General features: G+C 39.5%; 3 protein-coding genes and 1 long non-coding RNA gene across 6 annotated transcripts in view; 2 read left to right on the forward strand and 2 right to left on the reverse strand.

Moving 5' to 3' along the window:
- The first annotated feature begins 736 nt into the window (after positions 1–736).
- On the forward strand, positions 737–19,785 carry LOC103521009 (tetratricopeptide repeat protein 1). 3 transcript variants are annotated; one of them, XM_026831892.1, is made up of 6 exons: positions 737–859; positions 14,949–15,156; positions 17,062–17,356; positions 18,182–18,355; positions 19,037–19,222; positions 19,609–19,785. In XM_026831892.1, the coding sequence occupies exons 2-6, from the start codon at positions 15,011–15,013 to the stop codon at positions 19,768–19,770; spliced, it is 963 nt and encodes a 320-aa protein (XP_026687693.1). In that variant the 5' UTR covers positions 737–859; positions 14,949–15,010; the 3' UTR covers positions 19,771–19,785. The 3 variants fall into 3 exon arrangements, with proteins under 3 accessions (XP_026687693.1, XP_026687698.1, XP_026687696.1); XM_026831897.1 differs by lacking the exon at positions 737–859 and adding an exon at positions 14,554–14,712; XM_026831895.1 differs by lacking the exons at positions 737–859; positions 14,949–15,156 and adding exons at positions 15,771–15,914; positions 16,201–16,408.
- On the forward strand, positions 1,450–14,006 carry LOC103521001 (protein Skeletor, isoforms B/C). The gene is given in 13 exon segments (XM_026831887.1): positions 1,450–2,005; positions 3,735–3,843; positions 4,646–4,811; positions 5,366–5,438; positions 5,780–5,954; positions 6,650–6,755; positions 6,893–7,029; positions 7,536–7,702; positions 9,764–9,835; positions 11,117–11,217; positions 12,155–12,409; positions 13,066–13,173; positions 13,562–14,006. Coding segments are annotated over 13 exon segments (1,686 nt in total). The 5' UTR covers positions 1,450–2,000; the 3' UTR covers positions 13,774–14,006.
- Positions 8,025–9,653, reverse strand: LOC113472236. The gene is made up of 3 exons (XR_003394645.1): positions 9,628–9,653; positions 8,977–9,049; positions 8,025–8,347 (listed from the first exon to the last, which is right to left on the reverse strand). It is a non-coding gene; the product is annotated as an uncharacterized LOC113472236 (long non-coding RNA).
- Positions 19,786–21,599: 1,814 nt separating the features above from the next.
- Positions 21,600–22,370, reverse strand: part of LOC103521019 — a 10,733-nt gene continuing 9,962 nt past the window's right edge. The window contains exons 4-5 of the mRNA XM_008486126.3: positions 22,226–22,361; positions 21,600–21,711 (exon numbers count right to left, since the gene is read on the reverse strand). Of these exons, the coding sequence (XP_008484348.1) occupies positions 21,600–21,711; positions 22,226–22,361 (248 nt within the window). The remainder of the gene's footprint in view (positions 21,712–22,225; positions 22,362–22,370) is intronic.

Below are 22,370 nucleotides of genomic sequence, written 5' to 3' on the forward strand. Positions count from 1 at the left end.
GTCACAAGGTACTTTTTTTACGCCAAAATCCCAAAATCGATTTACACTTTTACTAGGTTGCCTTTGGACGTCTCGCAAGATTTAACATGGTATTACACCTCCCACGTTATCACCTCTTTTTATACCCAAACTTACATTACTTTTTTTTTCAGGTGAGCCCACCATCTTGGAAATCACTCCCAACTCCTCATGGCCCGATGTTGTTTACTACAATAGTTTCACTCATTCCAACATGGGTTGGAAGATGCATATTGTGGACTCCTTCAATCTGCCTAAGGGATTGACGGGCGGCGCCTCACAAATTGGCGCCCTTGCGCCGGTTTTGGCCGCGACGAGTTTGGCGCTGGTTTTGGCGGCGTTTTAGGACCGATTTACCTTGTTCGATATTTGATATGATACCCAATTCTATAGGTCACCAATCTGGGTAGCTACTTTTACCTACTTCCTGAGAGTATTTTTAAATTTGCGGTCCTATAATCATATGAGTCAAGAGTATAATGCAGACCTACTTACATAATATTCACATTACCTGTACCCAACCCACATACTTACTTTTACTTTTGGGGATCGAGGTACCAACAATTTTGTTCAGATATTATTGAAATACTAGGTTGGTAAAATCTAAAGAAATTTATCGCAAATAAAAATAAATGAATAAATTATTTTTATATTTTTGTTACCTTAAAATAAAAATGATTCTTGTCTTTTTCCCTCTATTTAGGTATTAGGTACCTACATCCGGTAATAGAACATGAGTAGGTATTCCTGATTTCCTGAGGGAAAATCGAAAATCTTTCCTCTTGTGTTCTGTAGTTCTGTGTTGAAATTCACCTCTGCTTTTGGTCTATGTAAACTCACGGTAAGTTTATTCAGGAGGTTTGCTCTTTCTTTGTTATGGGCTGGAAAAACACCCCTACTGTAATACCTACCTTTGTCCTCGGTACTTATCTGTTGATCATTGTTCTCAGTGCAATAGTCCTAAACTAAAATGGACGCGGCACATTAGGGATCAGGAAGAGACCGCCTTAACATAATAATAATACATTTGATTCTCTTCTAATGTTTTTTTTTTTTTTTTTATAGCAGGCTTAACTTTTTAAAAATGGCCATGAAAAAAACTCAAAAGGAGAGAGGGTAAACGCTCATGTTTTTTCGATGTTCCTTTCATTTTATCGTTTACGTCTTTGCGAGATCGTTTACTGGTGTAATATCACATGTCAAGTATTACAATCACCCTACGCCCCTGATTTTACCTCTAGTCATTCCTCCATGGTTCTTTGCTCAGAAACCCAGAACTATCTCTCTCTCTTCGAGTCAAAGCACTTTCGATTAGCCTCGGCTAAAGCAAACTCTCTTTAGGTATATCTCTAATTCTCTCAGGTATCTCTAATTCTCTCTCTATATCTCTAATTCTCACGTATCTCCGATAGAGATCGCTAGGTAATTTCTGTGTCCAGGCAATTTCTGTGTTACGTATGCAATACCTTGAGCCATAAGATCCTGTTAATATTACTAGCAACTAGCTTTATTTATTTATTTTTACTCTTTATTATTATTTTTTCCTTCTGTGATACAATTTTATTTATTTTCTCAGCTCCAGTTTCTTGCAATTAGGAGCGAAAGTGATCGCGTAAACTTTGAGACGTGTGAGTTTTTGAGCTAAGTTTAGACTTTTTAGACCAGATGTTAACTGAGTTGATTCATTGATTTTATTTATTTTTTTTTTTAATCAACTTTTTTATTGTTGTCTCATTTATTAAAATATTCTTTGATTTTGTTTTCTATTATGTTTGTAATCAGGTTGCGTGAAAAATGATCTATTTAAAAATACTGATTTAAATGTTCTGTGAACTCTTCTTTGTATAATTTGTTGTTAAGTAAAATAATTTTAATAATTCGTGATACTATTGCTTTCGTTTGGATCAATTTGGAGAGGTTTGGGTCCATGAGATTGAAATGAATCAACATGTTCTAAGCTACAATATTGTTTGGATTTTACTATGGGGTAAGTTAAAAAAAAAAAAAGAAAAAATAGTTTTGCCTCTTTTACCTACAAATATCAACCCTTGTGGTCACTTTTTTAATATAGGTACCTTATTATAATTTTTAAATCCCTTATCATATGTATTAAGGTACCTACCTAGCTACCTACCTACCTAGGTACATTATTGCTTTGTGGTAACTTAAGGCTAAAGAAATTGAGAAATCACATTGATCTCTTTTACTATGAGCTTTACACAAAACAATACAATATCGAGGTAAAATATAGACCTCACTATCGTTCGGTCAATGATTTTCTTTGTATAGAATCTACCAGGTTGCATCAATTTTTACCCACTTGCAACTCCTCCATTCCCGTGTTGCCAGCCTAGTTCGCTTAGTTAAGCTTACTAGGCTGGCAAACAATGAAAGTTAAAACTCGGTTTAACTCTTCAAGCAATCTGATTGATTGAAAATCTGGAAATCAACCAACCAGGTTGCAGAGTTAAACCAGATTGTGAACCCGGCCGTAAGCCAATCCCATGGAGTTAAATTAAAAGTTAAATGGAGTTAGCTAGGCATTAATTTTAATCTCAACTTTTTTTTGTTATTAATTATTATACATTTCTGAGTGATACTGAATTTATTCGATGTCTTCTGTGCATAGTCTTACAAATTACAAATTATCATTAAAATATTTATAGAATTCGTGTGATATAAACATTTTTTGTCCAAAAACCAAAATTAAATTTTTATTACTTGGATTTTGGCCAACGCCAACATTTTTTCAGCCCTTAGAGGACCTGTTAAGCTTCATTTGATTTGTATAGGCTTAACAGGACTGCTTAGCTAACAGGCTGTTAGGGGGTAAAAAGTAAGTTGGTGAAACCCACAGTTAGTCATTAATTGAGGTACTTCAGTAATAGAAAGTAAAAAAAAAAAAAAAATGGTGTGAACATCACACGACTTTCTATTACATTTGCGGAATACGTATTAAAAAAATGTAAGTCCTGAGCCGCCTACGGCGGCCAATTTTTGGTCGAAAATTTGCTATCTTAAAATACTCCCCATGTAATGGTGGATCATTTAAAAGTGTCCAAAAATTGAACTTTTTTTCAGTCAGTGAGTCGGTCAGTCATTCAGTCAGTCAGTTACAAAAGATCAAATTCCATGTACATATGGTAATTTTTATATGGTCGATTTTTATTTCTTTTCCACAGTCTTTTTTCGTCGCCAAATATCAATCCTTTTTATTTACACTTATTTATCGAACGTATCTGCCACCATTTCAAGATCCGCTGTCAACTTTCTAATCTTCTTACAACTAGTGGGTCCAACTGCCATGACACTAGGTAAACCACAGCCATCCTCGAGTAAAACCTGAATGAAAATTTAACATTGACAGAATTATTTAATACATCTCTGAAACACATAATTATGCACCTAAATGCATCACATACATATGCACCTAAATGCACCACATACATATGCACCTAAATGCACCACACCTATGCACCTAAATGCACCACATACCTATGCACCTGAATGCACCACATACATATGCACCTAAATGCACCACATACCTATGCACCTAAATGCACCACATACCTATGCACCTAAATGCACCACATACCTATGCACCTAAATTTTTACCCTCTTTACCATCGACCGTCTGCGAATTCCTGCTTAAAATATTTATTAAGTTAAATATTTATCCATCGAAACTCCTAACCTACGTTTTGTTTTCCTTTCAGAACCAACGTTCTCCACAGATATCTCAACAAAGACTTTACAATCACACTGCCCGATAACAAGAAGATCACTGAAATCAAATGGTTTGCCGTCTACGACCTCACCAAACATGTAAGTTTCTAACACTTTTGGCAACTGAACTACCTCAGTCTTTAGTGTACTCAGGAGGCCAAGTTAACCACTCGTCCAAAGAGACACCACACTTGACGATGCTTAATCTCAACAAAGACTTTACAATCACACTGCCCGATAACAAGAAGATCACTGAAATCAAATGGTTTGCCGTCTACGACCTCACCAAACACGTAAGTTTCTAACACTTTTGGCGACTGAACTACCTCAGTCTTTAGTGTACTCAGGAGGCCAAGTTAGCCACTCATCCAAAGAGTCACCACACTTGACGATGCTTATGCTCAAGTACATACCTACTTTTCCCCTGAATTCCATTTTTCATCTTCCTTGATTACCTTCTTTGACCTGCCTCGGTGGTGTAGTAGTCCAGAGGCTCGCCTGGTAAACAGGAGGGCGTGGGTTCAATCCCAGCCGAGGTATGGAATTTATCCTCAATATAGGTAATATTATGAGAATGGGACTACAATAATAGTAGTAGCGTACTGCTGGAGTAAAGGTACATTTATGTGAGCAGTATAAATATGTAAGCACCATTATTATGATTTTACTTAGGCACTGTTGGTATTTAGCCTCGTTACGAGCAACCCTCTACATATTTCGGTGCTCTGTATCTTCTTCAGTTTGTTCGTAAAGTTTCCATTTCTTCTATTTCATTAGGTATAGGTACCATTTTTTCAGTCACTTTGCTTCTAAAAAGTCTGACTTCATTTTCTTTCTCAGTCTAGGTTTTCCTTTCTCTGTGGATCAATTTAATTTGAATAAACTATTTTCTCGTTCCTAGAACACATTCGGAGACGTGTACATTCCCGAAGAGTTCGAGCCCCCGGCTCGGCAGATTATTACTCAGCTCAGTCGTCGATCCCATGGTGTGAGCTCTGGCTCAGTTGAGCTCATTGACGCCAAGACCATTATCATTCCCGAGTTTACGTACAATGGGGCCGGGAAAGGTTAGTTTATTAAGCCGGGAAGGGTGAGTCTAAGCCGGAGTTTAAGTACAATTTAACCGGGAAAGGTAAGTTTATGAAGTCGTTAAAGGTATGTTTCTCAATCAGGGAGTTCAGGTACAATGGAGCCGGGAAAGGTAAGTTCATTAAGCCGTGAACGGTATGTTTCTCAATCAGGAAGTTTACGTACAATGGAGCTGGGAAATATGAGTTATTAAGCCGGGAAAGGTGATTTTCTTGACGTATAATGGAGTCGGGAGAGGTTAATTTAAACCGGGAGTTTACGTACAACGGAGCCGGGAAAGGAGAGTTGCTTAAGCCGTGAGTTCCCGTGTAATAGAGCCGAGAAAGGTAAATTTCTCAAGACGGAAATTTCTTAAGATCTTAATCGTACAACAAGGCCGAGAAGGAATTTCTCAAACCGGGAGTACACATACACTCGAGCCGGGAAAGGTGTTTTTAAGCCGGGAATTCACGTACAGTGGAGCCAGGAAAGATTAAATTCGATCGAGACACCGGAACGTAGAAATTTATTTATTTTTCTCCATTGTTTTCAGACACGTATTTCTGGGTGGGTGTCGGACCTCAACCATCGTCCAAAGGATTCAAAGTACCCGATGAATATGGATAGTAAGTATGTCTGCGTCGTAGCATGTCCGTCCCCGTAGTATGTCCCTCAGCAGATGGACGAGAAGAGACACAATACTTCCCATTTAGATGCTGGGTCAACACGAGAACACCAGAAAGTTACTTTCTGGTGACTTTCCGTTGAAATATTTGCGTTCGAAATTTGAGTGTAAATTTTTCGTTGACTCTCAAGGAAGAGAACCTTTTGCATGGTAAGCAATCAGGTTTCCACTGGGCTAACCCTACTTTTTATTTTTTCCTGCTTTTCCTTCTTCTTCCTCATTTTCTGCTTTCTCACTCTTAGAAGAGAAAAAGTTTGTACCTATTTGAATTTTATTTTCCAGTCTGGATCCTCTTCGCATCTACTCGAATGAGACCATTCAGTTGGAGTTACCCGGAGATCTGACCATATTTGATATTGATTGGCTGAGTATTTACGATGTAGAAACGGGGGAGAACTTTTGAAGTGTCATCATACCCGACTCTCCCAATGTACCACCTTCCCTGTCCAAAACATTGGTAAGTTACTTATACTTACCATCTGTTAAGTTAAGGTTACCACCTGTTTATTTGATACTGATTGTCTGAGTAGATATTTACGATGTAGAAACGGGGGAGAACTTTGGAAGTGTCATCATACCCGACTCTCCCAATGTACCACCTTCCCTGTCCAAAACATTGGTAAGTTAGCGACAATGGTAATTGATAAAAATAAATAATGAATACAAGATCGAAGCACATTTGAGTAGGCCAGTTCCAAAAGGGGTAAACTTCAAGGCAGCAGGCGAAATTTTCATAGTTCAAAGAGTCGTGGCGGAATCTAATATCGTGACGTTTCGCTGAAATTGATTGGCTGAGCATTGCGCCAGTGTACAAGCAAGAGCGAGCTGTAATAAAATTGAAGGGTGTCCAAAATATATTATCCTCACCTTCCCAGAGCCCACAGGTCCAATGACGGCTACAAGGTTGCCAGGTTTCACATCGAGTGTTATATCGTTCAGCGTGAAATCCGGTTGATCTGGCAACCACTTGGCTTTGATGTTCTTTATGAAGATACCTGGAGGAGGAGAGAAAAGAATGAGATCAAGGAGGGTGACACCTGGTGGCAGCTTGCATTGGGTTCTCCCAGAGGTCTATTGGGGTAAGGGTGGTGGTTTTAGTTCCAGCAGATCGTCGTGGTTACTAAAGATTTCCCCGGTCTTCTTGTCTTTCAGGATTACAAGAGTGCCCTACCCCATTGTCTGCAGCTACACCGACATTTACAAGTAAGCTGGGAGATATTCGGCCCCGCCATCACGATACAACTTGCCGGTCAAGTTGGTAAGTAGCCACTGGAAGGTCTTGGGTTCGATTCCCTGGTGACCAAAAATAGCATCCAAATAAAAATAGCTTGGAAAAGTGCATACCTACTGGATAAAAAAAATCTAGTTGCGAACATTTTTCCTTTTGTTTCCCAGATGAACAGTCGTACATTGCGTTCGGTCTGAGTGGATCTCGAGAGAAAGCAGAAATGTTGGGAGCAGATGTGGCAATAGCCTACATGGATGGGTACAGAGGTTTTGCCTTGGACTACAATATTACAGCCAGATCTCCGGTAAGATCAGACTAGAATAGAATAGAATATACCTTGTTTATCCTACTTGGATAGGACTTGAAACTTAACCCCCGCAGTCTAAAGAAGGTCTTATTTATTTCATGGGTACCTAATGTTTACAATAAAACCTTGTTTCTTCTTCTTCTTCTTCTTCTTCTTCTTCTTCTTCTTCTTCTTCTTCTTCTTCTTTTTCTTCGTCCCTTCCCGTGTACAGACGGGGTCGGCGTTTTTCGTCAGCCTCTCAATCAGTGATTGCTTTGGGCTGACATTCGGTTTTGGCTACAAATTTTACGAGCGGATGCCCTTCGCTCTCAACCTTTGCTATTTCTTTAGCAATGCCAATTCAGGCTGGTATACTCCCTGATTAAGTACCTCTTTATTGATATAATTTTGTGTATTCCAAAAACCTATCCACACAAAAACCATACAAAAACCTATCTACACGGAAACCTATAAAAAAACCATCTACGCCACCTATCTACATTATCCCTTCTCTATTTTTACAGTGCATCAAAGTGCTAGGTCAATACAAGGGCGTATGTAAGGATGCTCTGGTAGGAGGTATTGATAACAATCAAATACACACAGCAGTACGTGAGAATGGACTCAATGTTATCACCTATAGGAGAACTCTTGTACCTTGTAAGTATTTGCACTCTAATTTCAGCGAAACGTCACGATATTAGATTCCGCCACGACTCTTTGAACTATGAAAATTTCGCCTGCTGCGTTGAAGATTACCCCTTTTGGAACTGGCCTACTCAAATGTGCTTCGATCTTGTATTCATTATTTATTCATCAATTACCAATATCGCTAACTTACTTACCAATGTTTTGGACAGGGAAGGTGGTACATTGGGAGAGTCGGGTATGATGACACTTCCAAAGTTCTCCCCCGTTTCTACATCGTAAATACTCAGCCAATCAATATCAAATAAATAGGTGGTAACCTTAACTTAACAGATGGTAAGTATAAGTAACTTACCAATGTTTTGGACAGGGAAGGTGGTACATTGGGAGAGTCGGGTATGATGACACTTCCAAAGTTCTCCACCGTTTCTACATCGTCAATACTCAGCCAATCAATATCAAATAAACAGGTGGTAGCCTTAACTTAACAGATGGTAAGTATAGGTAACTTACCAATGTTTTGGACAGGGAAGGCGGTACATTCGGAGAGTCGGGTATGATGACACTTCCAAAGTTCTCCCCCGTTTCTACATCGTAAATACTCAGCCAATCAATATCAAATATGGTCAGGTCTCCGGGTAACTCCAACTGAATGGTCTCATTCGAGTAGATGCGAAGAGGATCCAGACTGGAAAATAAAATTCAAATACAAACTTTTTCTCTTCTAAGAGTGAGAAAGCAGAAAATGAGGAAGAAGAAGAAGAAGAAGGAAAAGCAGGAAAAAATAAAAAGTAGGGTTAGCCCAGTGGAAACCTGATTGCTTACCATGCAAAAGGTTCTCTTCCCAGAGTCAACGAAAAATTTACACTCAAATTTCGAACGCAAATATTTCAACGGAAAGTCACTAGAAAGTCACTAGATGGACATGCTACGACGCAGACATACTTACTATCCATATTCATCGGGTACTTTGAACCCTTTGGACGATGGTATTCAAATACAAACTTTTTCTCTTCTAAGAGTGAGAAAGCAGAAAATGAGGAAGAAGAAGAAGGAAAAGCAGGAAAAAATAAAAAGTAGGGTTAGCCCAGTGGAAACCTGATTGCTTACTATGCAAAAGGTTCTCTTCCCAGAGTTAACGAAAAATTTACACTCAAATTTCGAACGCAAATATTTCAACGGAAAGTCACCAGAAAGTAACTTTCTGGTGTTCTCGTGTTGACCCAGCATCTAAATGGGAAGTATTGTGTTTCTTATCGCCCATCTGCTGAGGGACATACTACGGGGACGGACATGCTACGACGCAGACATACTTACTATCCATATTCATCGGGTACTTTGAATCCTTTGGACGATGGTTGAGGCCCGACACCCACCCAGAAATACGTGTCTGAAAACAATGGAGAAAAATAAATAAATTTACTGCTGAGGGACATACTACGGGGACGGACATGCTACGACGCAGACATACTTACTATCCATATTCATCGGGTACTTTGAATCCTTTGGATGATGGCTGAGGTCCGACACCCACCCAGAAATACGTGTCTGAAAACAATGGAGAAAAATAAATAAATTTCTACGTTCCGGTGTCTCGATCGAATTTAATCTTTCCTGGCTCCACTGTACGTGAATTCCCGGCTTAAAAACACCTTTCCCGGCTCGAGTGTATGTGTACTCCCGGTTTGAGAAATTCCTTCTCGGCCTTGTTGTACGATTAAGATCTTAAGAAATTTCCGTCTTGAGAAATTTACCTTTCTCGGCTCTATTACACGGGAACTCACGGCTTAAGCAACTCTCCTTTCCCGGCTCCGTTGTACGTAAACTCCCGGTTTAAATTAACCTCTCCCGACTCCATTATACGTCAAGAAAATCACCTTTCCCGGCTTAATAACTCATATTTCCCAGCTCCATTGTACGTAAACTTCCTGATTGAGAAACATACCGTTCACGGCTTAATGAACTTACCTTTCCCGGCTCCATTGTACCTGAACTCCCTGATTGAGAAACATACCTTTAACGACTTCATAAACTTACCTTTCCCGGTTAAATTGTACTTGAACTCCGGCTTAGACTCACCCTTTCCGGCTTAATAAACTAACCTTTCCCGGCTGTTCAACGCCAAGACCCCGGTGCAGACCTGCGTACCCTTTATCAGCAACGTGTCCCCTATCAGGTAAGTGGGTACCGTTTATCAGCAATGTGTCCGTGCAATGTGTCCGTCCCCTATCAGGTAAGTGGGTGCCGTTTATCAGCGATGTGTCCCCTATTAGGTAAGTGGGTGCCGTTTATCAGCGATGTGTCCCCTATTAGGTAAGTGGGTACCGTTTATCAGCAATGTGTCCGTCCCCTATTAGGTAAGTGGGTACCGTTTATCAGCAACGTGTCCCCTATTAGGTAAGTGGGTACCTTTTATCAGCAACGTTTCCCCTATTTGGTAAGTGGGTGCCGTTTATCAGCAACGTGTCCCCTATTAGGTAAGTGGGTACCGTTTATCAGCAATGTGTCCCCTATTAGGTAAGTGGGTACCGTTTATCAGCAACGTGTCCCCTATTAGGTGAGTGGGTGCCGTTTATCAGCGATGTGTCCCCTGTTAAGTAAGTGGGTACCGTTTATCAGCAATGTGTCCCCTATTAGGTAAGTGGGTGCCGTTTATCAGCAACGTGTCCCCTATTAGGTAAGTGGGTGCCGTTTATCAGCAATGTGTCCCCTATCAGGTAAGTGGGTGCCGTTTATCAGCAACGTGTCCCCTATTAGGTAAGTGGGTACCGTTTATCTGTAATAGAATAGAATATACCTACCTTATTTATCCGGCTCGAATGAGACTAACCTTTACCCCAGCAGTCTAAACAAGGTCTTGTGTATTTTATAGGTGTAATAACATAATACATAATGTTAAATCAAAAGACCTTCCTTAATTATTGTGTCCCCTATTAGGTAAGTTGAAATTCTTTCCTCTATTCAAAAAAGTAATGAGGAAGGCGAACTCTTTTTGAGTTTTTCGACACTTTGGCCTTAAAAGTTAGAGGCCCTCGGAACACGGCTCAACGACATTTTTTTATCTACATAATTGAAAAACCTTTGACTCTGCTGGGAATCAAACCCTTTGGTTTGAAAGCAGTGGCGTAGCGTCCATGTAGGGCGCGTGTGGCGGCCATACACTCGAAATTTCAAATTGAAAGCCTAGTGTAAAACAAGTAACTGATGTTTTTTTCTCTTTTCCCTTAGGTAAGTTGAAATTCTTTCCTCTATTCAAAAAAGTAATGAGGAAGGCGAACTCTTTTTGAGTTTTTCGACACTTTGGCCTTAAAATTTTGAGGCCCTCGGAACCCGGCTCAACGACATTTTTTTATCTACATAATTGAAAAACCTTCGACTCTGCTGGGAATCAAACCATTTGGTTTGAAAGCCTAGTGTAAAACAAGTAACCGATGTTTTTCTCTTTTCCTAATTTCAGAGAGCCCTGGGAAAGGGACAGACTTATAGACAGAACTCTGCGTCAATTGGTTGCCACTATTGGTCCTCCTGGAGGCAAAAGAGGCTATCAAGCTATAACTGGTAAGTATCTTAGGTATATGATGCTATTCGTAGATTCGTATAAGCTTAACCCATCCCTTGTTCCCAATTTCAGAGAGCCCTGGGAAAGGGACAGACTTATAGACAGAACTCTGCGTCAATTGGTTGCCACTATTGGTCCTCCTGGAGGAAAAAGAGGCTATCAAGCTATAACTGGTAAGTATCTTAGGTATATGATGCCATTTGTAGATTCGTATAAGCTTAACCCATCCCTTGGGGGCGAATTGCCCCAACACCTAATCCTCAGGGTGGGATTTTTGTGTATGGAGTTGTATTGGTTCCTAACTAAGCTCAAGGATCTGAGCGATCTTCAGTGGCTTTTTTGTTAGGTGTTTTCCATGGATATCTTGCGGAGGATTGGCTAACCCTACAGTAAGTCTCCGTGGTATTAGACAAATTTCTCTTAACGTACGAAACCGTGCGACATGATTAACCTACGCTATAACGCAGATTACTTGATCTGCTCAATTTCGACTTCTCTATTTCAGGTATGCCGTCGAGCGGTCTAGCCTGGTAAAGAGGCTATCAAGGTATAACTGGTAAGCTATAACTGGAGGCAAAAGAGGCTATGAAGCTATAACTGGTAAGTATCTTAGGTATATGAATGATGCCATTTGTAGATTCGTATAAGCTTAACCCATCCCTTGGGGGCGAATTGCCCCAACACCTAAGCCTCAGAGTGGGATTTTTGTGTATGGAGTTAAATCGGTTCCTAACTAAGCTCAAAGATCTGAGCGATCTTCAGTGGCTTTTTTGTCAGGTGTTTTCCATGGATATCTTGCGGAGGGTTGGCTAACCCTACAGTAAGTCTCCGTGGTATTAGAAGAATTCCTCTTAACGTACGAAACCGTGCGACATGATTAACCTACGCTATAACGCAGATTACTTGACCTGCTCAATTTCGACTTCTCTATTTCAGGTATGCCATCGAGCGGTCTAGCCTGGTATATCAACGGTCATCTCAGTCCGGAAGTCACTCTACAGCGGGGTATAACCTACGCCATCCACGTCTACGGTGGTAACAATCCACACTCGGCGGAGTTCTACAATCCGCTGGTGGTGACGGATGAACCGCATGGGGGGATAGAGAAACTGACGGAAGCGGCACAGAGTAACATTCGCATCCTGGCGGGCGTGCAGTATACGCTCCGGGGACAGCCGCGACCTACCGCAGGTAAGGGAATTTGCCCGCAAGGCCGCGCGCTTGATGTCCCTACTGCAGAATAGAATAGAATACAATAGTAGAATAGAATAGAATACCGCATGGGGGGATAGAGAAACTGACGGAAGCGGCACAGAGTAACATTCGCATCCTGGCGGGCGTGCAGTATACGCTCCGGGGACAGCCGCGACCTACCGCAGGTAAGGGGATTTGCCCGCAAGGCCGCGCGCTTGATGTCCCTACTGCAGAATAGAGTACAATAGTAGAATAGAATACCGCATGGGGGGACAGAGAAACTGACGGAAGCGGCACAGAGTAATATACGCATCCTAGTGGGCGTGCAGTATACGCTAAGGGGGCAGCCGCGACCTAGCGCAGGTAAGGAGTGGACAGATTTTTTTCTTTTTCTTTAATTTGTATTTATGTTGGTAGGTAGCTACCCAATTAAGTGAATTAAGGAGTATCCAAGAAAAACTTTTTTCCTGGCTTTGAATAAAGAAGCGATTACATTTTTCACCTGCCATACACCGGGGTGGTTGTCTCTAGCCTTGTTCAATTGGCTCGCCCTGAACCGCAGTCAACCATCGTGAGGAGTTGTGCTTATTCTAGGACCATAGAGGTGGATAGTTAATACTTACCTAATAAATAATTACTGTTCTACGTTTCAGTGGGACCACTGTGTTTGGCTAAGCATCGTGGTGTGGACAGAAGATTGGATGATGATTTCCCTTCGTTCGAGAAGTTCAACAAGTCTCTAGTGTACACCTGTGAGAAAGGTAGGCAACCAAGTATAGATCTCATAAATTATTTAGAATTTAGATGGAGTTTTCACGAGTGCTAAAAATCGGATTGTCTTGTAAAAATTTCTTTTTCTTCTATGACCTCTAGATCTCAAGATAATATTATGTTAATCAATTTGAAAAATACCTACTGGTAAATTTTGTAGACTTTTTCCATAATTAGCACATAGGTAGTAACTACATATTTTAATATTTTGAACTTTATGATGTCACAAGGTACTTTTTTTACGCCAAAATCCCAAAATCGATTTACACTTTTACTAGGTTGCCTTTGGACGTCTCGCAAAATTTAACATGGTATTAAACCTCCCACGTTATCACCTCTTTTTATACCCAAACTTACATTACTTTTTTTTTTGTTCAGGTGAGCCCACCATCTTGGAAATCACTCCCAACTCCTCATGGCCCGATGTGGTCTACTACAATAGTTTCACTCATTCCAACATGGGTTGGAAAATGCATATTGTGGACTCCTTCAATCTGCCTAAGGGATTGACGGGCGGTGCCTCACAAATTGGCGGCCTTGCGGCGGTTTTGGCCGCGACGAGTTTGGCGCTGGTTTTGGCGGCGTTTTAGGACCGATTTATACCTTGTAGGTCACCAATCAGGGTAGCTACTTTTACCTACTTGAGGGTATTTCTAAATTTGCGGTCCTATAATCATATGAGTCAAGGGTATATACTTATATAGTAGATCTACATAATATTCACAGTACCTGTACCCTGTACCCACATACCTACTTACTTTTACTTTTGGGGATCGAGGTACCAACAATTTTGTTCCCAGATACCTATTATTGAAATACCTACTAGGTTGGTAAAATCTAAAGAAATTTATCGCAAATAAAAATAAATGAATAAATTATTTTTTATATTTTTGTTACCTTAAAATAAAAATGATTCTTGTCTTTTTCCCTCTATTTAGGTATTAGGTACCTACATCCGGTAATAGAACTACCTTAGTACCTTACCTACAAATTTACGTACCTATAGTTTCTTACAAAACAGCGCCTGTCTTTCTTTTCAGCAAACAGCAACGTACTTACGTACTGAAACTGAAAAGAAAGTAAAAATATTCTGAGCTCTTTTGGCCTCACTTTATTGTAACGACTTCTGTCCACCATTCTCTAGCATCCTTGAGACGTGCATCGTGTGAAACAAACCTTTTCTTTAAAAATATTCAACTTCACGTATGTAAACAAACCACTTATCAGTGAGAAGCTAGCAAATTTTTTATCAAGAAAAACTGGAAAAATAGTGCATCGTGTGAAACAAACCTTTTCTTTAAAAATATTCAACTTCACGTATGTAAACAAACCACTTATCAGTGAGAAGCTAGCAAATTTCTTATCAAGGAAAACTTGAAAACTGGAAAAATAGGAAAATCTTCTGGAAATAAAACGAATTTTCCTTTTTCTAGGTACTTTCCAACAGAACGAAAAGCTGACATCATCATCTTGTGTCCTGTAATTCTGTATTGAAATTCACCTCTGCTTTTGGTCTATGTAAACTCACAGTAAGTTTATTCAGGAGGTTTGCTCCTTCTTTGTTATGGGCTGGAAAAACACCCCTACTGTAATACCTACCTTTGTCCCAATCTGTTGATCATTGTTACCTAAGAGGGACCCTACCTGTAGGTCTTTCCCTATGAGTCATTCCTAGTTTCCTAGTATGTCCTAGGGCAGGGATAATATTACTACCACACTTGCTACCATCAGCTGCCTTTAGTATTTAAAACCCATCTTTTTTCAGGTTCAATCAAACAGTTTCCAATCAACAAATCCAGTTTGAACTGCCGTCAACAACTGCCTGCCATGTCAAAACTAGAGAAAAGCAAAATTGATATGAGCAATGAAGAAATAGTCAACAGCCTCATAGAAGATTTTCAGAATGATATCTCGTTGAATAACTCGAGACAAGAAGTACCAAGTGATTCCCTGAGTGACGAGGCACTAGTTAGGTTAGTATCTTCTTTTTCAGGTGCCATCTCCATTTCTGAGGTTGGCTAACATCATGGCTATCATGACTTTAGAGACTGCGGCTCTAAACAGTTCAGCTGTTGATATATTGAACCATTCTCTCAGACTTTTTCAACCACCAATCTTTTTTTTCTTCTTCTTCTTCTTCTTTCTTTCTTTATTTCTTTCTTTCATTCATTCTTTCTAGTTAGAGGATAGAGGGATGTCTATCAATAGAGGTTTTCTCTTCGTGAAATTGAAGAGAGAAGTAGGAGTGGGTAGGAGAAAGCAGGGAAGCCCCCCCCCCCCCTATCGCCGCCTATGCCTACATCCGGTAATAGAACTACCTTAGTACCATAGTACCTTACCTACAAATTTACGTACCTGGCTTCTAAAGAAACAGCGCCTGTCTTTCTTTTCAGCAACGTTACAACGTACTGAAAATAAAAATATTCTGAGATTTCTGAGCTCTTTTGGCCTCACTTTATTGTAACGACTTCTGTCCACTATTCTCTAGCATCCTTGAGACGTGCATCGCTGCATCGTGTGAAACAAACCTTTTCTTTAAAAATATTCAACTTCACGTATGTAAACAAACCACTTATCAGTGAGAAGCTAGCAAATTTTTTATCAAGGAAAACTGGAAAAATAGGATAATAGGAAAATCCTGAGGGAAAACGGAAAATCGAAAATATTTCCTCTTGTGTTCTGTAGTTCTGTATTGAAATTCACCTCTGCTTTTGGTCTATGTAAACTCACGGTAAGTTTATTCAGGAGGTTTGCTCTTTGTTATGGTCTGGAAAAACACCCCTACTGTAATACCTACCTACCTTTGTCCTAGGTAAGTACTTATCTGTTGATCATTGTTACCTAAGAGGGACCCTACCTGTAGGTCTTTCCCTATGAGTCATTCCTAGTATGTCCTAGGGCAGTGGTTTCCAACTAGCAGCCCATGGGCCATATGTGGCCCACGGGCTAATATTACTACCACTACCACACTTGCTACCATCAGCTACCTATAGTATTTAAAACCCATCTTTTTTCAGGTTCAATCAAACAGTTTGCAATCAACAAATCCAGTTTGAACTGCTGTCAACAACTGCCTGCCATGTCAAAACTAGAGAAAAGCAAAATTGATATGAGCAATGAAGAAATAGTCAACAGCCTCATAGAAGATTTTCAGAATGATATCTCGTTGAATAGCTCAAGACAAGAAGTATCAAGTGATTCCCTGAGTGACGAGGCACTAGTCAGGTTAGTATCTTCTTCTTCAGGTCTTCAGGTGCCGTCTCCATTTCTGAGGTTGACTAACATCATGGTTATCATGACTTTAAAGACTGCGGCTCTAAACAGTTCAGCTGTTGATATATTGAACCATTCTCTCAGACTTTTTCAACCACCAATCTTTTTTTTCTTCTTCTTCTTCTTCTTTCTTTCTTTATTTCTTTCTTTCATTCATTCTTTCTAGTTAGAGGATAGAGGGATGTCTATCAATAGAGGTTTTCTCTTCGTGAAATTGAAGAGAGAAGTAGGAGTGGGTAGGAGAAAGCAGGGTGTTCTGAGAACAAATGTCATCTTTTCAGAACAAAGTTTATGCCAGGTAGGTATTGAAACCATGACCTAGCATTTACAATGTGCAGTTGTGCACTTTCCCTCCCTCATTTCAGTAATTCAGCAAAGTCCACTGCCTCTCCTGTTTACAAAGAACCAAAAATCATTGAATTGGAAGATAGCGAACAAACTAGTCCTACAAACACAGCAGATTTGAATATCAAAACCACTACCCAAGATGCTACAGAAAATGAAATTTGTCATCTTTTCAGAACAAAGTTTATGCCAGGTAGGTATTGAAACCATGACCTAGCATTTACAATGTGCAGTTGTGCACTTTCCCTCCTTCATTTCAGTAATTCAGCAAAGTCCACTGCCTCTCCTGTTTACAAAGAACCAAAAATCATTGAATTTGAAGATAGCAAACAAACTAGTCCTACAAACAAAGCAGATTTGAATATCAAAACCACTACCCAAGATGCTACAGAAAATGAAATGGACACAGCATTGAGTGATATCAACTCGGAAGCAGATTTTGATAGTGATGGAGACAAAGATAATGAAATAGTAGAGCCTGAACCAAGTATAAGTGAAGACGTTAGTGATAATGAAGGAACAGATGATACAAATCTAAGTGTAGAAGAAATCAAGGTAAGAAAGTTACAAAGTACCAAAGTAATTTATGAAAAGCTGATAAGGTAGTGAAAAATGAAATACCTAGTAAACACCCCGAGCATGCTTCAAACTGTCTCCTAGCATTCTTAGAAGTGTGTTTCGTCCCAGAGTTTCATGCGTTGCAACGGTTGTTCTGTGCACGTGCAACGTTTCTTCCAACGCAACGCAACATTTCATATTTTGAAAAAAAAAAATTTTTTTTTTTTTTTTTTTTTTTTTTTTTTTTTTTTTTTTGCCTTTTCCCGTGTACAGACGGGGTTAGTGTTTTTTGTCAGCCTCTCAATCTGCCCTAACTAGGGTGATTGCTTTGGGCTGACATTTGGTTTTGGCTACAAATTTAATGAGCGGATGCCCTTCACACTCTACCTTTGCTATTTCTTTAGCAGTAATCTTCTTCTTCTTTTTTTTTTTCTTTGCCTTTTCCCGTGTACAGATGGCGTTGGTGTTTTTTGTCAGCCTCTCAATAAGCCCTAACTAGGGTGATTGCTTTGGGCTGACACTTGGTTTTGGCTACAAATTTAATGGGTAGATGCCCTTCACACTCTACCTTTGCTATTTCTTTAGCCAGGGGAATTGGAGACCCAGTGTCACTGCTGGGATTTGTCCCCTTATTTAATGAAGCCACTTCCTTACCAACAGGAACTTTCTAAAAATCCAAGTTTTTTATATACAATTTATTTTTCATGTTTTATTTTATTTATTTTGTTCTCAGAAATTAGAACAGACTGCCATCAGTTTGAAAGACAAGTTTTTTATATACAATTTATTTTTCATGTTTTATTTTATTTATTTTGTTCTCAGAAATTAGAACAGACTGCCATCAGTTTGAAAGATGAAGGCAATGCCCTCTTTCGGCTAAACCAGTGGTCAGAAAGTTTGGCCAAGTACAATGAAGCACTAAGATCTTGTCCAAGAAGTTGTAGTGTGTCCAGAGCAGTATTCTACGCCAACCGATCTGCTGCATTAGAGAAACTGGCAAGTTATTTGTCCTTGGTGGACTTTGGGTCTGGAGGTTGAGGCTTTGAGTCCAAGTCTAACCACATTAGAGAAACTGGCAAGTTATTTGTCCTTGGTGGACTTTGGGTCTGGAGGTTGAGGCTTTGAGTCCAAGTCTAACCATTTTTTTTTTACTTTTTTTTATGGTGGCCATCAAACGTGGGACATTTATGCATGATAAGCAGAAGTATGTTACCACTGGACTAACAATGTCCCCTAATTACCAGCCTTCATGTTTAAGCACTCAGCCTTGCAAGGACAATTGTGAAGCTAATTTAATCAAGTAGCGACCAGTGGAAGCATTACCAGTGTAAAAGGATTATTGAAGTATGGAAATTGATTGCAAAGGAACAATTCAGTAATGCTGTGATACCCACAAAAGTTGTGAAATGGCTTTGCTGTAACACAAATAATTTGACAATTACTTAAAATCCCTTATTAATTTGGGTTCTTGTTTTCGGAAGCTAATTTAATCAAGTAGCGACCAGTGGAAGCATTACCAGTGTAAAAAGATTATTGAAGTATGGAAATTGATTGCAAAGGAACAATTCAGTAATGCTGTGATACCCACAAAAGTTGTGAAACGGCTTTGCTGTAACACAAACAATTTGACAATTACTTAAAATCCCTTATTAATTTGGGTTCTTGTTTTCCCTTTAGGAAAAACCTGACCAAAGCATACTTGCATGTAGCAAGGCCATCACACTGAATCCGTCCTATTTGAAAGTCTACCAGCGGCGTGCGCGACTATATCAACAGTCTGACAAGCTGGACGAGGCCTTAGCCGACTATCAGAAGATCCTAGAGCTAGATCCAAACAATAGAGATGCCTATGTTGCTACCAAGGTGAGTCCAGACTTGAAACTTAAAGAAAAAAATGGTGCTACCAAGCTGAGTCCAGATGTTTTTTTACACGTCAATATATTCATAACAGTGTGTTTACCAACTCGGTATTGAGATGAAACGACAAATTCCCTATACTTCATAGCCAGGTCAACCTCAGATTCAACACAATCCTGAAACAATCCACGGTGGTAAAACTTGACCTTAGAAGGGCCCATGTGATTCTTTTGTCCTTAATTATTTTAGTTTTTCATATTAAAAGATCTGGTTTAGAAAAAAGACCTTATTCAGAATGCCCAGCGAAAGGGGACTTTTTAGGTTGAACGAGGTAGGTACCTAGGTATTCTGTTCTATTTTCATCCAGTTGTTATGTTCTTATCTATTTTCAGACTTTGCCACAGCAGATCAATGAGAGAAATGAAAAGATGAAGGAAGAAATGTTAGGTAAGTTTATCAGGAAAAGCTGGAAACAGATTATCCTACAAAGTTTCTTCTTGGAACGGCTGGCTTTCTCCTATCCTGTCCGTCTCTCTTTGCTTTCGGGACGATAACACCTCCGTTGTTACAGTTCCTCCTATTAAAACCTGTTTTTAATATTTTCCAAGTAGCTAAACGCTACAAGAGACACAACACATTTCTGATTTAGGTGCTGGTTCAACATGAGAAATTAAGAACACCAATAAGTAACAAATGGAAATATTAACAATCGAACCCCATGTCTTAGGGAATAATATTTTGTCATCTCATCACCTTCAAGTCAAGTGTATTGTCCTCACGTCTGATCTAAACACGTGTACCTACCTACCTACCTACCTACTCGTATGTACCTATTTATATCTTCTATTTGAGAGATGGAAAGGTGAATCCTTCACTTTTTTTTAACCATAATACCTCAATCTATCATCCTAAGAAATTTTAACTTGCGTACAACACCTAGTAGGTAAATGTTAAATAGGTACCTACCTACCTACCTACCTACCTACCTACCTACCTACCTACCTACCTACCTACTCGTATGTACCTATTTATATCTTCTATTTGAGAGATGGAAAGGTGAATCCTTCACTTTTTTTTAATAAACCTATCCTAATTAATGTAGATAAGTTTTTTTACGTCCTAAATAGCCTAAAGCTTATAATCCTACACCTTAAAAAGTTTGTCCTCAATGAAAGGATTACAAAGTTGTCAACAAAAAATATAGCTAGGTACCCCAAGCTTAAAGTTTTGAATTTTTTACTCCTCTAAAACTAGTTTTTTTTTTTTTTTTAACACATTGATAAAGTTTTATGATTGCCTACCTAGTCCACAGTCTGTGAGTAAGTTATGTAAGCTCGTATTAGTTATAAAATGAGTTATACACTTATACCTAAGATATTCAGGGTGTTCAATAAAAGTACTTTTTTGTGAATTTAGTGATACCTGATAGTATTCTGGTCCAAACAAATAAGAATACCTATTAATCTGTGAATTGAGTCAACAAGTGAGTGGTAAGTGTGGTATCTTAAGACATAGGTACCTTCTCTGTTAGATAGTGGGTACCTTCTCCGGTATAGGTAGGTACTCACTCTGGTATTAGGTACATTTTTGTAAGTAGGTAGCAGGTACCTACTCTGGCAGATAGGAGGTAGATAGTAGGTATTCTGTGATCGGTAACATACATAATATATCTCCCCTAGCGCGCTTGCATAGTGGCGCTACCTAGCGGACGAAAAAAAACAACTGCGTAAAGTCTGACGTCACACATCTTTGAACTCTTTCATTAGAACGGAAATTGACCTCGAATTTGAATTTTTCCCAACTTTTTACATAGGAATCGACCATTTATTTATAATTTTCACCCATTTGCAATTGCTCCATTGAGCTTATCTCTCACATCTTCAGAATCTGAAATAGGTGTGTACCTATAGATACCTTGTTAGTATAGGCACACACCGACTTACAGTAGCTATAGTTGAATATCACTTCATAGGTAACAAAATACAAATAGTTACCTACCTAGGCGCCTACCTAAGAGGAAGACGGAAGAGAATAATAAAGTGTAACAGATTTTTATCTACAGATGATACCTTAAGATAGTGTTTTACCTACTACCTATAATAGGTACTTAATTTTGGGAGAGGTACCTACTGCTCTGATAAACAAAATTTAATACATAAGTACCTCTAGAGGTAGGTACTTACTTTAGCGGAGAAGAAGAAGAAAGAGAAGCAGAAGAGGAAGTTCCTTCAACCTTTAATATCCGGGGCCACAAAGTGAGCTTCTACTCCGTTTACGTTTTGATCTCGGTTTAAGTAAGGTGATTGGCTAAATTTGGGAAATTTTTAAAAATCAACCAATCATATTGCTTAATCCAAGAGTTAAACTTAAATCGAGTTTAAACTCACTTTGACACGCCCTTGTTAATGCCTCCAGCTTCGGTTATGTACTCGCCTTCCAGATATTTCTCGGGGAAGAATTGTGAGAATTTGATGTAGCCTGCTTCCAGGTTCGCCCTAGAAGGAAGAAGAAACATGAATGAGCTGTTTGTAAAAATTTTAGTTGCCCGCCATTGCAGTGACGACGATTTAGCAGTATTCTCCAAATTGTAAACCCGTTGATAGTTTCAAGAACTCAGCCACTTTTATAGGATTATTTCACAGGTCTACTGGTGTAAGGTTGGTGGGATTTGCAGAACAATTGAATAGATGACTAGTGTTGTGTGGACTTTCTTGGCAAAGGGGGCACTCATCTCGTCAGGATCAACTCTGGATTGGTATGAGTTAAGGATTTTTTTTTCAAGAGGTTTGACAGAGGGAACTGTAGCTGCTATGGTCTTATCGTCCCGAAATCGAAGAGAGAAGGAAGACAGGATAGGAGAAAGCCAGCCGTTCCAAGAACGAACATTATCCCATCAGGATAAAATCCGCCCCGGGCGGGAATCGAACCCGCGGCCTAGCGCTTACAAGGATGAGTTAAGGAGCTAAAGGAAGGAAAGAAAATTCAAATCAATCAATGAATTTGGCTTACCTGAACTTGGTAATAGTTGACTGTTGCCAGCCTGCCTCCTTGACATGCTTCAACTTCAGCTTGTATCCACTTCGTATCTGATTGACCTCCTCAGCATACCAAGGGTCAAACGGCGGAATATTGTATTCGGGAACACCTACAGGGG

This window comes from Diaphorina citri, unplaced genomic scaffold (assembly GCF_000475195.1).
Source record: "Diaphorina citri unplaced genomic scaffold, Diaci psyllid genome assembly version 1.1 scaffold73, whole genome shotgun sequence".
In the NCBI taxonomy this organism is placed as follows: domain Eukaryota; kingdom Metazoa; phylum Arthropoda; class Insecta; order Hemiptera; family Psyllidae; genus Diaphorina; species Diaphorina citri.

Bases quoted from the DNA above. Each gene is read 5' to 3' on its own strand.
- LOC103521009 (XM_026831892.1), top strand. From the start codon at position 15,011: ATGTCAAAACTAGAGAAAAGCAAAATTGATATGAGCAATGAAGAAATA. The intron at 15,157-17,061 runs GTTAGTATCTTC...CCTTCATTTCAG, and splicing joins AGTGACGAGGCACTAGTTAG to TAATTCAGCAAAGTCCACTG. The intron at 17,357-18,181 runs GTAAGAAAGTTA...TTTTGTTCTCAG, and splicing joins TAAGTGTAGAAGAAATCAAG to AAATTAGAACAGACTGCCAT.